The 13,375-nt window shown below is 47.3% G+C and overlaps 1 protein-coding gene across 3 annotated transcripts in view; it reads left to right on the forward strand.

Moving 5' to 3' along the window:
- Positions 1-13,009, forward strand: part of PASD1 (PAS domain containing repressor 1) — a 51,468-nt gene extending 38,459 nt beyond the window's left edge. For all 3 annotated transcript variants that reach the window (XM_051630125.1, XM_051630126.1, XM_051630127.1), the window contains 11 exons: positions 1,079-1,226; positions 3,269-3,350; positions 4,782-4,905; positions 5,326-5,435; positions 5,897-5,983; positions 6,341-6,499; positions 7,460-7,669; positions 8,498-8,700; positions 9,472-9,564; positions 10,032-10,239; positions 10,646-13,009. In XM_051630125.1, the coding sequence (XP_051486085.1) occupies positions 1,079-1,226; positions 3,269-3,350; positions 4,782-4,905; positions 5,326-5,435; positions 5,897-5,983; positions 6,341-6,499; positions 7,460-7,669; positions 8,498-8,700; positions 9,472-9,564; positions 10,032-10,239; positions 10,646-10,816 (1,595 nt within the window). In that variant the 3' untranslated portion in view covers positions 10,817-13,009. The remainder of the gene's footprint in view (positions 1-1,078; positions 1,227-3,268; positions 3,351-4,781; positions 4,906-5,325; positions 5,436-5,896; positions 5,984-6,340; positions 6,500-7,459; positions 7,670-8,497; positions 8,701-9,471; positions 9,565-10,031; positions 10,240-10,645) is intronic.
- The last annotated feature ends 366 nt before the right edge of the window (positions 13,010-13,375 follow it).

Consider the following 13,375-nt stretch of genomic DNA (forward strand, 5'->3'; position numbering starts at 1 on the left):
CAGGAACTCTTTGTGCACGTTTCCCAAAGTGACAAATATCCTGTTTGAGAACAAGTTGTCTGACAGTGAAATGAGGTTAATAGTTAGGAAGCCAGAACTGTTCAACTCTGCCCCCAGTTGGTGAGAGCAGCACCAAACCCTGGGTGTCTTGCTGATTGTCACAGCTCATGGGGTCTTGCTGTTTCTCTGGGTTCTGGAGTCAGCCAGGAGGCTCAGCTCACCAACAACCTCAGTCTTCATCTAAAGCCTATCATTGTTAGTGGGATCAGTAAAGAAATTAGTCCTGATATTTAACAAAATAGAGGTGTGCAGGTGAGTAAAAATACTTGGATTAGTGTGGCTTGGTAAGTTCTGTTCGTCAGGTTGACCACTCTGGGCAGACATCATGCCTGCTCTGAAGTGAAGTGGGTTTACTTAAACCACATGTGTATTTTACTTTGCATTAATTATGGGTATTTTAAGTGAGCATGTTGGATTTTGTTCTCCCAGCAGTCGAGGAACAATTAATGCGGTTATTTAATGTAGTTCCCCTTGTTATGTTCCAGTTCTATTACACCACTTGAGATTTCTCTGGACAGACCCTGATAATACATACCAGATCTGGTGTGTTTAGGTTCTCTCTTGGAAGAAAACTCTCAGTTAAACTGCTAAAACTCCACTCTCCTTCTGTTTTGTGCTATTATTAGGATCCTGACTTCAAGCTCCCAATCTTTGAAATGCATTCTCATGTACTTGTGAAAGGCAAATACTTTGTTTAATTAATGTTATTTATGCTTATTTCAGAGGAGCCCAGGAATAAATTGTAAGAATGTAGCTAGTTCTGTAGTTACACCAATTATTAGTTATGAGAACAGTCTCAAAATAGTAAAGTGCACTCTTGAAAATCAGTAGCAGAAAAGAACCCAAATAAAAGCTGAGCATGTAATTGTGTATCCTCTGTCAAGTTTGTAAAGCCACAAGAGTCATTTTAGTGTGACAGCAGAGTGCAAGAGGGGGGTGGGACTGGGTGATTATTCTAATAATCTTTACACCACGACATTTCTGTTGGCAATAAATTGCTTTCTTTTTTGTTTAACAGTGATGCAGTTTGGGAAAGGAAAGTCCTGTTACTATCGGTTCCTGACCAAAGGCCAGCAGTGGATATGGCTGCAGACACACTACTACATCACCTACCACCAGTGGAATTCCAAACCTGAGTTCATTGTCTGCACTCACCTGGTGGTTAGGTAGGAGCAAGCACCAAACATTTCACAATGCATGTCCCATGGGCTCAGCCATTCTTATTTTCTAGTCCTGTTTTGTGTTAGCCATATATTTGCTGTGCATATCAACACACTAAGATAGTGTGTAGCTCTGTAAAACTACTGAGACAGGGAACATGGGAAAAGCATAGTGTATTTTCATTCTTTATATTTTTTTTATTTGGCAACCAAGCCAGAAAACTGGAAGCCACTGTTGGTCAAGGCTATCAGTGTGTTATGCTCCCCTTTTATCCCTAGAGATGACATGGCCGTAGGAAGAATTAAAGCTGTTGAGAATCAGGCAGTTTTATGGTTGTGAATGGGATCATACATCTACAAAGCCTTTTCATCAGAGCTTTAAATATGTATCAGTTGAAGTTTGCTGTCCTGCTGGCCTTATTCCTCACCTGAAATCCAGCCCAGCATCCCCCTCTAGTGGGAAGCTGCTTGCGTTGGGCTGCAAACCCGCGCTGGGAGGTGATGTGTGAGGGGGATGCTCTGCCACACGCGCCTTCTGGAGGGGAATCGGCTTGATTACCACTGTCATCTCAAAAAATATTGTGGTAAACCTAAGGATATGTTTACTGAAGGGCTTGAAAAATAACGGCATGGTGGTTTGCTCTGTTAACTCGAGTAAACATATTGCTCACTGCATCTTTCCTTACTGTCAGGAATCAATTTGTGAATTTTTTTTCTGGTCCCTCTTTTTCTTGTCAAACATCCGGAAGGACAAACTCTAGTAAACTGGGATATTCTGAAACACAGACTGAGAACCCCTTACACCACTAAACAGGTGTAAGTGATTTGAGCTGTGTGTGCTGATATACAGTACATGTCAAGTGTTATCATAAGCAGATGTTAGATAGAGAGGTTGCTTCTGAGTTGTGTTGCTTCTGCCGTCCTTCAGGGAATTTGGCTTCACTTTAAGCTTTGACTTTATTGTGCATGAAGTGGTTTGTTCTTTCTGCTTCCATTGCCTCTAGTGATACAGTGCTACACAGATTTTGAAAGTCAATTCTGTCTCATGTAGTTAAGGTTTAGAATATATTAGTGAAACACGCAAGTTAGGATGTGATTTCAGGAAAATTCACTGCCTACAATGAAATAAGTGAGGTTGGTTCGGGAGCCTCTCTTGCCTCCCACAAAGGTGCCTAAACCTTCCAGTGCCCATGATCCACGCTCAGTCTTTAAAACATCCTCTCAAACTTATCCCAATGGTAAATCATGTGGTGTTGTTTACTATAACTATTGTTTAATGGGAAAAAAATAGTAAGGAAAGCAAATATACACTGAGAGGCACGTTCCTAGGGATTCCTGCACCTCATGTTGCACCTGGGCAGTCACTGGTTTGTATTCAGAGCTGCCACCCGAGTGAGGGATGTTAACTCTGATGTTAACTGCATGGGGCTGTGTCCCTCTTCAGAAGGAGGGGGGGACCTGGCCTCCTCCTTCCCATGGCACTGACTTAGGTCTCACTGAGCTACTGTGCAACAAGCGAAAAACTGATTCTTGATCATCAACAGGTTAGGAAATGAATGTACATTTGCTATGGCAGTTTTCCTGCAGAGAAGATATGGGATCATTTTTCTGCCTGATTGTGGAAATCCTACTGAGGATAAAGACACCTATTTTGCCTTCAATAGCCAAGTGCACTTTGCTTTTTGATTAGTTTTCCTTGAAGGCATCCAGGGCCAAAATTTGGAAAGGAGTGTCTACATTTGTGCTTGGAATGATTAGTGCAATTAATCATATAGGCTGTGCAGTCCTGGCTGCGGTGGGACTGGGACACTGCCCTGTTGTTTCTAATCTGTGGATACTCAGCATGTGCAGTTATTCACAGATTGCAAGGCTGTGTGATGATGTTCCTCTAAGCACCTTGTATAGAAGAGAGGGTGTGTGTTTGTGTGCTGTGCAAAGCTTATGACTCGACACGAGAACTGTGTGGTGATCTGTATGGTAGGATAGTTACCATACAGTAACAATATCCAGACTGAAAAACAGGATTTTAAGTTATTATTATTTTTTAGTTATGCAGAGGTTCGAGCTGAAAGAAGGAGAGATCTTGGCCTTGAAGAATCATCAATTGAACTGGCATCCTCTTCTGTAAAGGTACCACATCCCTTCACAGTTGAATGAGTAGATATTTAAACCAAACTGAGTCATCACTTGTGAATCTTAGGAAAATATCTGTTCTTCTTCACCTTTACTCCCGTCTTCTCCCAAGTCTCCAGCTGGCTTATGACTCAGGCAGACCCTGAGAAGTTTTCCACTATGTGGCTCTAAACGTCCCATCTTGGTTCAAGCACAAATTCAGCAGCTGCTTTGCTGCCGTTCTGCTGTTCATTATCTTTCTGAGACTGTTTCACAAACAATAGGTTAAACTACCTCAGTTCAGAAGCAGGAAGGTAGAGCTGGAGCTGGAGGTGAGATTGCTGGACCTGTCACCATTAGCAGAGCACAGAGGACCCGAGAGCAGGGCACTACCCCAGGGTACCTATTTCATTAGCACCAGCTCATCACTGATACTCAGACAAAGATTGGAAGTGAAGGGAAAACAATTTTTATCAGATCTCAGCTCTGTTTACACCATTGGGCAGGATCCCATCAAGTGCAGAACTGTGACCAGTAACTTCCAGGGCTGGAATCAGTCTGGCATCCCAACACACTTGCCCAATTAACAAAGTCATTTTAATTACTTTTCAGTTCTTTCTCTCAGTAGTTCACAAATAAAACCAGTAATTTAAGTAATTTCAAGTGGATTGTTGTGTAATTATCATTCCATCAGACTCATTACTCTTCAGACAATATTTTGTAGAAGCTGTTTATGGGTTGTATAGGGGAAGCTGTCTGAGAGACCTTTTGCACCTGGGCAAGGACTGTCTTGCAAACAGCTGCTTCTCTGTCACCACAGCACACTTCTGTGTCTTTTTCCCCTTTTCACATGATAGCTGAGATATTTTTCTGCAGACCTCAAGCTGCATCTGTTCATGTAGGGGAGCTGGAGGAGATGCAGAGCAATTTGTCCCATTGCTTGATGTTCCGCAGGGCAGTGGGATGCTGGGGAACTCCCTGGGAGGTGGTGGGGCCTCCAGGCATGGTGGCATGGCCAACATGGTCACCCACATCCTGCAGGTGAAACAGTTTCCTTCATTCAACCACTTCCCTGGGCAGCCTGTTCCAGTGTTTGATAACTCTTTTGGTGAAGAAGGTTCTTCTAATATCCAATCCAACCCTTCCCTGGCACCACTTGAAGCCATTTCCTCTTGTTCTATGGTTTGTTACCAGGGATAAGACACCAAGCCCCTCCTCACTACAACCTCCTTTCAGGTAGTTGTAGAGAGTGATAGGGTCTCCTCTCAGCCTCCTCCAGGCTGAACAACCCCAGTTCCCTCACCCACTCCTCACAGGACTTGTGCTCCAGACCCTCCATGCACCCAGCCCCGTATTTTTTCTGGGAACACACGGTTGGGGGGGGGAGGTCCTCTCCAGTGCCATCCTCTTCTGCTGATGATCTCAGTGCTTGTGCTTTGCTCCCCACAGAGCCACAGCAGCTACCTGGACGTGGGGCCGTGCGGCAGCAGCCAGGACGCCAGCCGGGAGGGAGTGTCACTGTCATCCCACAGCTCCCGCCACTCCTCGCACACCGCCCTCTCCGACTCCGCATGTAGGTGCCTGCACAGCTCGGGGGTGAGGGGTGGGCTGGAGGGCAGAGCAACCTCCAGAGTACTGGGGTTTGGCTGGGAGTGACCAAGTCAGGGCAGGAGGAGTTACTCAGCACCAGCACATACTGTGCCCTAACAAGTTATGGTTGAGCCACCTCAAGGGCTTTTCTCAAAATACTTGCCAGGGCAGAGTGGAAAAGCTCATCTGGAGACATCCATGGAGGAAAAGCCAAAACAGGGCATTAGCATCAGAAGGGAACCCCGTGAGTCAGGTATGGAGCCAGAAGGACCATGGAGGGGGAGTCTGGGGACCTGGATTGGCAATGTTTGGGTTGCTGCTCATCTGCATACACAGAGCTGGGGCTTGCTCAGGATACTCAGGCACAGGTCTGCCATATCACAGTAAACCATCTCTTTTCCAGCCACCTCATCCATGCGACACACAGACACCAGCACACCCACCCGGCCATCAGTGCCAGGGGGACAGGTGGAGAAGGCAGCCCTGCGGCTGGCATCAGCTGGAAGCGCTCAGGTTGGTGGTCCCTGCAAGAAAAAGGCCTTCTGATGCCACTAAGAAATGAACTTGACAAACCTAGATCTTGCCTCAGAGAGGCTGGTTCCCCACGTCTGAGTGTGCTGGGCATGCCGTTGTCAGCAGAGCTGATAGAAAGCTTCTCTTGGCTCCTCTGCTGCCTCCTTTCTGGGTTCAGTTTCCTCCTCCAGGCCAAACGCCTTTGCACACCACAAGCCCACTTTTCTTGGGGCATGTACATGTGAAATTGCATTTATCCAATAATGGATCCTGACACCAAGGATTTGCAGTTAGCGGGGGGCATGCAGGAGCTGAAATTCTCCCTTCAGACCCACCCTCTGATCTCCACGTGGAGTTGTTTAATTCCCTTCACTTCTTCACCACCCCTATGAGCTGGTATTGCACCAGCTCTGCACTAGAGGTGTGATGTACCTTCAGTAAGGCAAAGTTTTCATTTCTAGGCCATAACAACTCCTCAAGCCCCTGGTGACCACCTCCCTCAGCATCCTGTGGCTCAGCCAGCAGTGCCCTCCCAGCACACTGTGATGGTACGTGGTTTATTTTAATTAAATGCACTGATACGCCGCAAAGCACAAGCAGTCCAAAATCAGCAGGCTGTAACCCTGAAGGGAGAGTGGAATCCCGTGCACAGACACTACATCTGCACGGATATTTAACAGGCCAGGATCTGGAGTGGGGCACTGAGTATGAGCCCGTTGTGCTGCTGCTCTGGAAGTACAGTAGTACTTTGGTTAAATTGCAATTGCCTTTTTTGTTTGTTTGTTAGCATCATATTTTCTGTGGCAAAAGCTGAAAAGTAGTTGGTTTTTTGGAACCAGCATCACTAGAAATGTAAGGAGCAGGACCCAGTCCTACCTCATGATCTTGTTCTCTGTTCTCCACAGCCAGTGTACCATTTCCCCACCCAGCTGGGGATGATGCATCAGCTGAAAGAGCAGCTGGAGGAGAGGACTCGCATACTGCAAGCTGACATCAAGACACAGCAAGAGGAGCTCCATGTCATCAAGGAGCAGCTCCAGCTAGTGCAGGACTCCAACCTACAGGTACCCTCTGACCCCAGGATCCCCAAACCCACAAACCATTTGCTTTTCCTTTGAGCACACAGATCAGTAACAAAATTTTCCACGGCAAAAGCATTTAACAATGAGTTTTGGATAAACTGGTAGTTCGGTCTCAGATGTGGGACTAACATCTCCTGAGAGATGAGCGTTACCAGTATATGCTTAAGAATTGAATCAGAATAATTTTTGTTGGAAAAGACCTTTAAGATTATCAAGTCCAACTGTTAACCCAGCACAGCCAAGTCTACCTCTAAGCCATGTACCTCAGCACCACATCTACATGGCTTTTTAATACCCCCAGGGATGGTGACTCCACCACTTCCTAGGGCAGCCTGTTCCAGTGCCTGACAACCTTTTCAGTAAAGAATTTTTTCCTAATAACGAAGCTAAACCTCCCCTGGCACAACTTGAGGCCATTTCCTCTTTTCCTATTGCTTGTTGCTTAGGAAAAGAGACAAACCTCCACCTCACTCCAACCTCCTTGCAGGTAGTTGCAGAGAGTGTTAAGGTCTTCCCTCAACCTCCTTTTCTCTGGGCTAAGCAACCCCAGTTCTCTCCGCTGCTCCTCGTTAAGACTTGTTGAGTCAGGTATTGTCATGATTTAGAAAAAAAAACATTGCCAAACTAATTCAAAGTCCCCTCTGCACAAAAAGCTTGTCAGTTCTGTGGCTGGTTAGTGCTTCTGGATCCCCAGTGCCATTCCTGCAAAATGCAACAGGCATAATGGAGCTGGAACAGTCATGGCTCCAAATAAATATTTGGGCACAAGCCAACTTTTTATTTTCTATTATTCATGGTTTACTTTGCCCCTGGATGTGGAGATACTGCTTCTGCAGTGTTACGTATATTGATAGAGACAGTCTGGGAGCTGGAGATGGTATCTTCCAGGCAGCACAGCTGCTGTATGAACTGTGGCAACTCATGTGCCTCTTTTATTTAAAGATGCTGATGCAGCAGCCGATCCCTGTTGTCTTTAACAACGTGCAGCACCCAAGCCCCAGGAGGCGACCCCCACCACCAGCAGGGACCCCCAGGCAGACAACAGCCAAGAAGTCACAACAGCAAGGTCTTCTGGGGACGAAGCACTACTGCAGCACCCACCTGCCATCACCACGCCAATTCCTCAGGGACCCCTGTGGCACGGCCACCCAGGTCAGTGGTTGCTTCAGTGTCTTCATTGTTCCCTTTCCTGGCTTTTAAACACTTTGTTTGGCATGTGTTCCTTCCCTGTGGTCCTGCACATCTCCTCAGTGCTGGCATTATGAAATTTGTGTCGAGAGTCAGTTGTGAATGATGTCATTCAACTGTAAAAATAAAAGCCAGGTAGCCTAAAAGCATTAAACTCTGGGGACCACTGAAGCCATCCTGGTGACCAGAGAGGAGCTGAGTGGGAGGTTTGGGCTCATTCGCTTCTGTTTAGTACCGCAACATGATGCTCATTTGTAGCCACTGAGAGTTATTTGTAGCAGAGGGAAGTGGGGATAATTTTTAAGATTAATTTTCTTCTGCCTAAGTCTTGGAAAGCACCTCTGAAAAACCAGTTTGTCATCACTGGACCTAAATCCACTATAATAGAATCATAGAGTGGTTTGAGTTGGAAGGTCACCTGGTTCAATCTCCGTGCCGTGAGCAGGGACATCAACAAGATCAGGTTGCTCAGAGCCTTGCCTAAACTGACCTAAAATGTTTCCAGGGATGGGGCTTCTGACATCTCCCTTGGCAAGCTGTTCCAGTGTTTCACCTCCCTTATTATAAAAAATGTCTTCCTGCTGCTGGGGATTCCAGCACCTGCCATGCAGGGGCAATAAATGCACACAGGTCAGTTGTCCTGAACAGATACACCATCTCTACTGCTGTGTCCAGGAAGAATATCCTATTGTTCCATCTCCTTTTCTCATCTGCATACCAGCAGCAGTTATTTTAGCCTTCTATTAGGGATATTAAAAAAAAATTATGTGGGTATCTATGTCTTCTTTTCAGGTGCAGCAGCAGCAGCAGCACCTAATGAGAGGAAACCAAGCCCAGCAAACGTGTCTGCCGGGGCAGACGAGCATTTCAGTGCCCCTCTACAACAACCCCGTGGTGTTTTCACAAGCACATCCCATTGCTGTGGCTGCACAGGTGCCGACTGACGGCAGCGAAAGGCAACCACAGTCAGAGTACAGCCAGGACAGGAGCCTCAGGTGGGAACTGTCCTGACGGTGGTGGTAGAAGATAGCAACAGCAGGGTGCAGGGAGTGTGTGCATGGCTGGGCTAGGGTGGGTGATAGTCCATGGATGTCAAAGCAGGGGCGTGTGTTTCCTCCTGCAAAGACCTGCGTTAGTGAGGAGGTAAGTCTAGCAAGACTTACCATGTCCCTTACCTTCAGTGGCCTGAAATCCTTTTTTCTCCATATTTCCATAAATTGTCCACATAGCTCAGTAATCTTTGGACAACAGCTGCTGTCAGAGGGAGAGAACCAAAAAAAAAAAAAAAACAAAAAACAGCAAGGACGACCTTTCCCAAACCTGTGTCTGCTTGCTCTCAAGCTCCAGAGTGTCTTTTCTCCAGCAAGGACAAATGCCATGGCAAAACCATTTTTCTTTTATGCAAAGTTGGAAATCTTGTATACAACTGCCCCAAACTATTCAACCACCTTTCAAGGAGGTTTCTGCAGACACTGCCTCCAAGATTCAGCCATTTTGAAATATTGTATAAGGAAATAAGATAAACCCCATAGATCTCACCATCTATAAAAGGTATTTCTTACATGAAAGACGTAGCAAGTTTCAGCTGACATCTGCAAGTGCATTAGACAAGGTGATAACGAGCATCCTGTTACAGCAGCCTTTGTTCATGGTGATGCTTTGCATGCTTTCAGGGAGGATTTTCCAGGATTTGTTTTTAGAGACTGTCAGTCAGAAGTTTGGACTTCTCCCTTCCCTGACTGTCCTCTGTTTTTCCTCCACTGCAGGATGCTGTTGGATCAGTCTATCCAAGCCATGATGCCTGCTGCCAACGGCAGTGGCCAGTCCACGCAGAGCAGTGCCAGCAGGCAGCAAGGAAAGTGAGTCTTGTCTTTGTTTTCATGCAGTGTTTTAGCAGGGCACTTTTTGGTGCTTAAAATTACTTTGAAAATCTTGTATGTGATCCTGCAAACATAAACGGTCTCTATCTTAAAAGAAACAAAAGCTCAGCTGATTACAAGAGAAGGTAATGAGGATATTTCTTAATTACAAAGAACTTTATGATAACTAAAATGCTTTGAAAAAATATTTTTAAACCATTTTCTGACTTTTTCAAGGCTTGAAATGCCTGATCAAGTCATGGAGGTGATGTACAGCCTTAAAAACTTAACTGTCTGCAGTTCCAGTCACTGCTTGATGGGGAGGGGACGTACGGGCCTGTTTTCACCAGGCTCTGCATAGTTTGGCAAACCCCTCTGCAGTCTGGTTCCTGCAGCACTTGGGCTCCCCAGGGCCCATGCCAGTGGTGGGTCTGGGTTCTCACACCTTATTTTCTTCCTTTTGGCAGATTCGTTGCAGAGCAGCAGATCTTGCCTCCCCCAGTACAGATGCAACCAGTTACCTGTAGCACCGTCCGACCTCCAGCCCCATCGCCCATTTTCTCCCCATCTCTGATGATCCCACACACCAGCTTCACTTCCCACCAGGCAAACGCACCGGTCCATCTCCATCAGTGGCCACAGCAGCAGGTTCAGCAGCACCGTCTCTACCTTCAGGTAACAGAGCTGGGACAGGTTTCTGAGGATGCACAGGAATGGTCTTGGGGTTGGTTTTTCTGAGAAAATGGGGCTTATCTGGCCAGTCAAACCTGGTCACTGCACTCACGTGTCCTCCCTTCTCATTTTATCTGCTCGTACCCAAGTGTTCAGCCTTTCCAGGCTGGCTCTGCACCCATTCAAGGCCATATTTTCCAAAACACTCGGTGCTCTCCAAGCATTGTTAGTTGTGCTGTTAGCACCAGCATCCTGAGCTGCTTGCTCACAACTTGCATGTCCAGGATATAGAGGTTCCCTTTTGGACTTGAGGACCTTGGTATGAGCCTCAGCATCAGCCCCACAGCAAGCACGGGAGCGGGTGGGCGACAGGGCAGGTCTGACTTGTTGGGCTCGTGTCTCCCGACAGATGCAGGGTCCTGAGCCGGTGCCTGGGGGTCCAACACAGCGCATTTTCCAGCCACCCCACGCCCCGCAGCAGAACCCCCTGAGCTACTTCCTCCACCCTCAGCAGCAGAGCCGCCACACGCAGGGCCAGGCCTGCAACCTGCCTGACCTGCCCGAGATGCAGCTGCCCTGAAGGCCGGGCCAGGAGGCAGGAACCAGGTCGGCTGAGCCGCTCGGCGCCCCGGGCGCAGGCGGAGGGGAGGACCACGCCATCAGAGCACAGGATGGGTGAGGTCAGGCCCTGTGGAGAGGGCAGTGGCTGGAGGGACAGACCCCACTGGGGGCAGACAGCTCCAGGGGTACCTCGTCTGTTGGGATTTCCACCCAGCCAGTCCGCGCCGCTGCTCCAGCAGCTGCTCGTGCCCTTGCCCAGCGCCGCGGTACGAGTGGAAGGCGATGGCTTTCTGGCTGCAGGGAGGTTACTGAGCAGGTGACCATATGAAGATTGCTTTGCAATGGGGAAAATCCTTTTCCAGTCAGGACTTCAATGCTGACAGTCACTGTGAATTTAAGCCCAGCATTTGGAGCACCTACACAGACTGTACCGGTCCACCGGACACCATTGGGTTACCATGTATATAACTCCTTTTGCTGTAGTAGGTCCATTGTGGATTTTTTTTTTTTTCCTTTTTTCTATACCTCAGTCCTACAATTTTTTGTTTTCCAGGAGATTGGATAATGCTGCTAATTTACATAACACCACTTTTGCCTGAATTTCTTACTGTTGTTATACCAGCTCACATCGCAGCTAGTAAGATATTAGTCGTGTTTTATTTTGGTTAACAAGTGCAGATAAATTTATACGGTTTTTACTCCCTGTAGCCAAATATTTTTCAGGTTACAAGCAAATAATCCTTACTCCTCCTTTTTTTGGTTGTTTTGTTTCAAGTGATGTAGTTGTATATGTTTCTATACATGAAAACAAACAAGCGTAGAACAACATGTGACAGCAAACTTTGTGGTTTTGCTGGGTCATGTTGCAATTTGGTGAACCTGAAAGATATGCTCCCAAGGACACAAGTGATGTTACAAGCCCGTAGGGTCAGCAATAAATTGTATTTTTGTAAATTGTCACTTTTTAACTATATGTTTATATTTATGAATTGTAAAAACAGTTTATTCCTCAGTGGGTGTATAGTTAAGTGTCCCTACTGTTTGTGTCTTTCCAAAGGAAAAATTTACGCTTTTGAGGAATTAGTAGCTCTTTACTAACTTTGGGCACTGTTAGAGCCCAAACTTTGGAGATGGGTTCAGCCACAGCTTTAAGCTTTGCAAGAAAATGGTTAGTTAGGACCAGGTCCCACTAGAAGCAAAGCTCCATCTGGCAGTCAGAGCAAGGTTTAGGGATGGGTTAGTTCATAATCTCTGTCGAGTCCAAGCAAAGCATGCTTTTTTTTGCCTTTTTGTTTATTTGCATTTGTATGCTTTTTTCCCGTGTGTGAGCCACTTTCTTTGCACCTCCACGACAGCTGGACACTGGTGCTTACTGATGGAGCAGCCTTTGGCACGAGCAACCCTGAGCAGCACTGTGCTTCAAGGAAAGGGGAGAAGTGGAAAAGTCAGCATGCAAAAAGACTAGGTACAGCTGGTTGTATGTATATGTTTGGACTCGGTGATCCCAATGATCTTTTCCAACCTGAATAGTTCTATGATTCTACTCTGTTCTATCTATAGCCAGAGATATGGAGTGCTGTAGATAGAGTGATATCTGTAGATAGGGTGATATCTGTAGTTAGGCTTGCTTCTCCCCAGCAGCCACACACATTTTCTCTGCTGCAGCGCTGGAATGATCTTGTCAGCTTTGGGGCCAGGTGTGAGTGTGGGAGCTTGGTGGAAGGGGAGGAGAAAACCCTGCCTGTTTCAGTCTGATCAAAGCAGATTGTGGCAGCCTGAGCTTCCCAGAGCGCTCAGTAATGAGACAGGAATCTGCCCGTGAAATGCTTCTGTCTGCAGCCTTCCTGCTGCCTGACAAGGCACAGCGTGGCTCACTGCCTGCCCCTGCCCCACGGCACAAGAAGTTGTTTCCCAGTAACTGTTTTTTTCCTGGAGAAAGTGACAGGGTTTGGATGTGCCAGGTTGCCTGAGAGGTAGGTTGCATTTCCCTGCCTTGCCTACCAAACCTGCATCACGCCAGCACACCTGCATATCTGTTCTACAGGAGCCCAGACGTGGCAGGTGTCAGTCAGTGATGTGTCAGCTGGTGACAGTTGGGGTCAGGGACTTGCGAACGGGGACAGGGTTTTTTTCTTTAACAGGGCTTGGTAGGGAGGTAACGGAGGCAGAGTAGATTCCTGGCGTTGTGGTGGCTTTGAAAGCAAGTCCAACAAAAGAGGGGTGGGGAAGGGTCTGAGGAGGTCTGGGGGGTGGTGGGTGTGCCAGACGTGGCTGTGCCATGGACACAGCCCTTCTGCTGGCAGCGCCGGGCTGCACAGACGAGGGGCTGGGGGGTGTGGTACCCCAGCCCTGCTCGCAGCCTCTCAGCAGGGAGGTGTGCAAGGATGTTTACATGTGAGATTGGCCTTGCTAAAACAAGAGATCTAAAACGCACTTTATCATGTCCCCACCCCCATTTTTGTTCACCATGGCCACCCCAGCCACTGGCCTGGCTGCTGGTGAGGGGTGGGTGGTTGCACGGTCCCCAGCGCTGCCCCACGGGTAGAGCTGTGTTTTCCAGATGTGCTCCAAAGGACAA

Source organism: Apus apus, chromosome 12, assembly GCF_020740795.1.
Source record: "Apus apus isolate bApuApu2 chromosome 12, bApuApu2.pri.cur, whole genome shotgun sequence".
NCBI lineage: Eukaryota > Metazoa > Chordata > Aves > Apodiformes > Apodidae > Apus > Apus apus.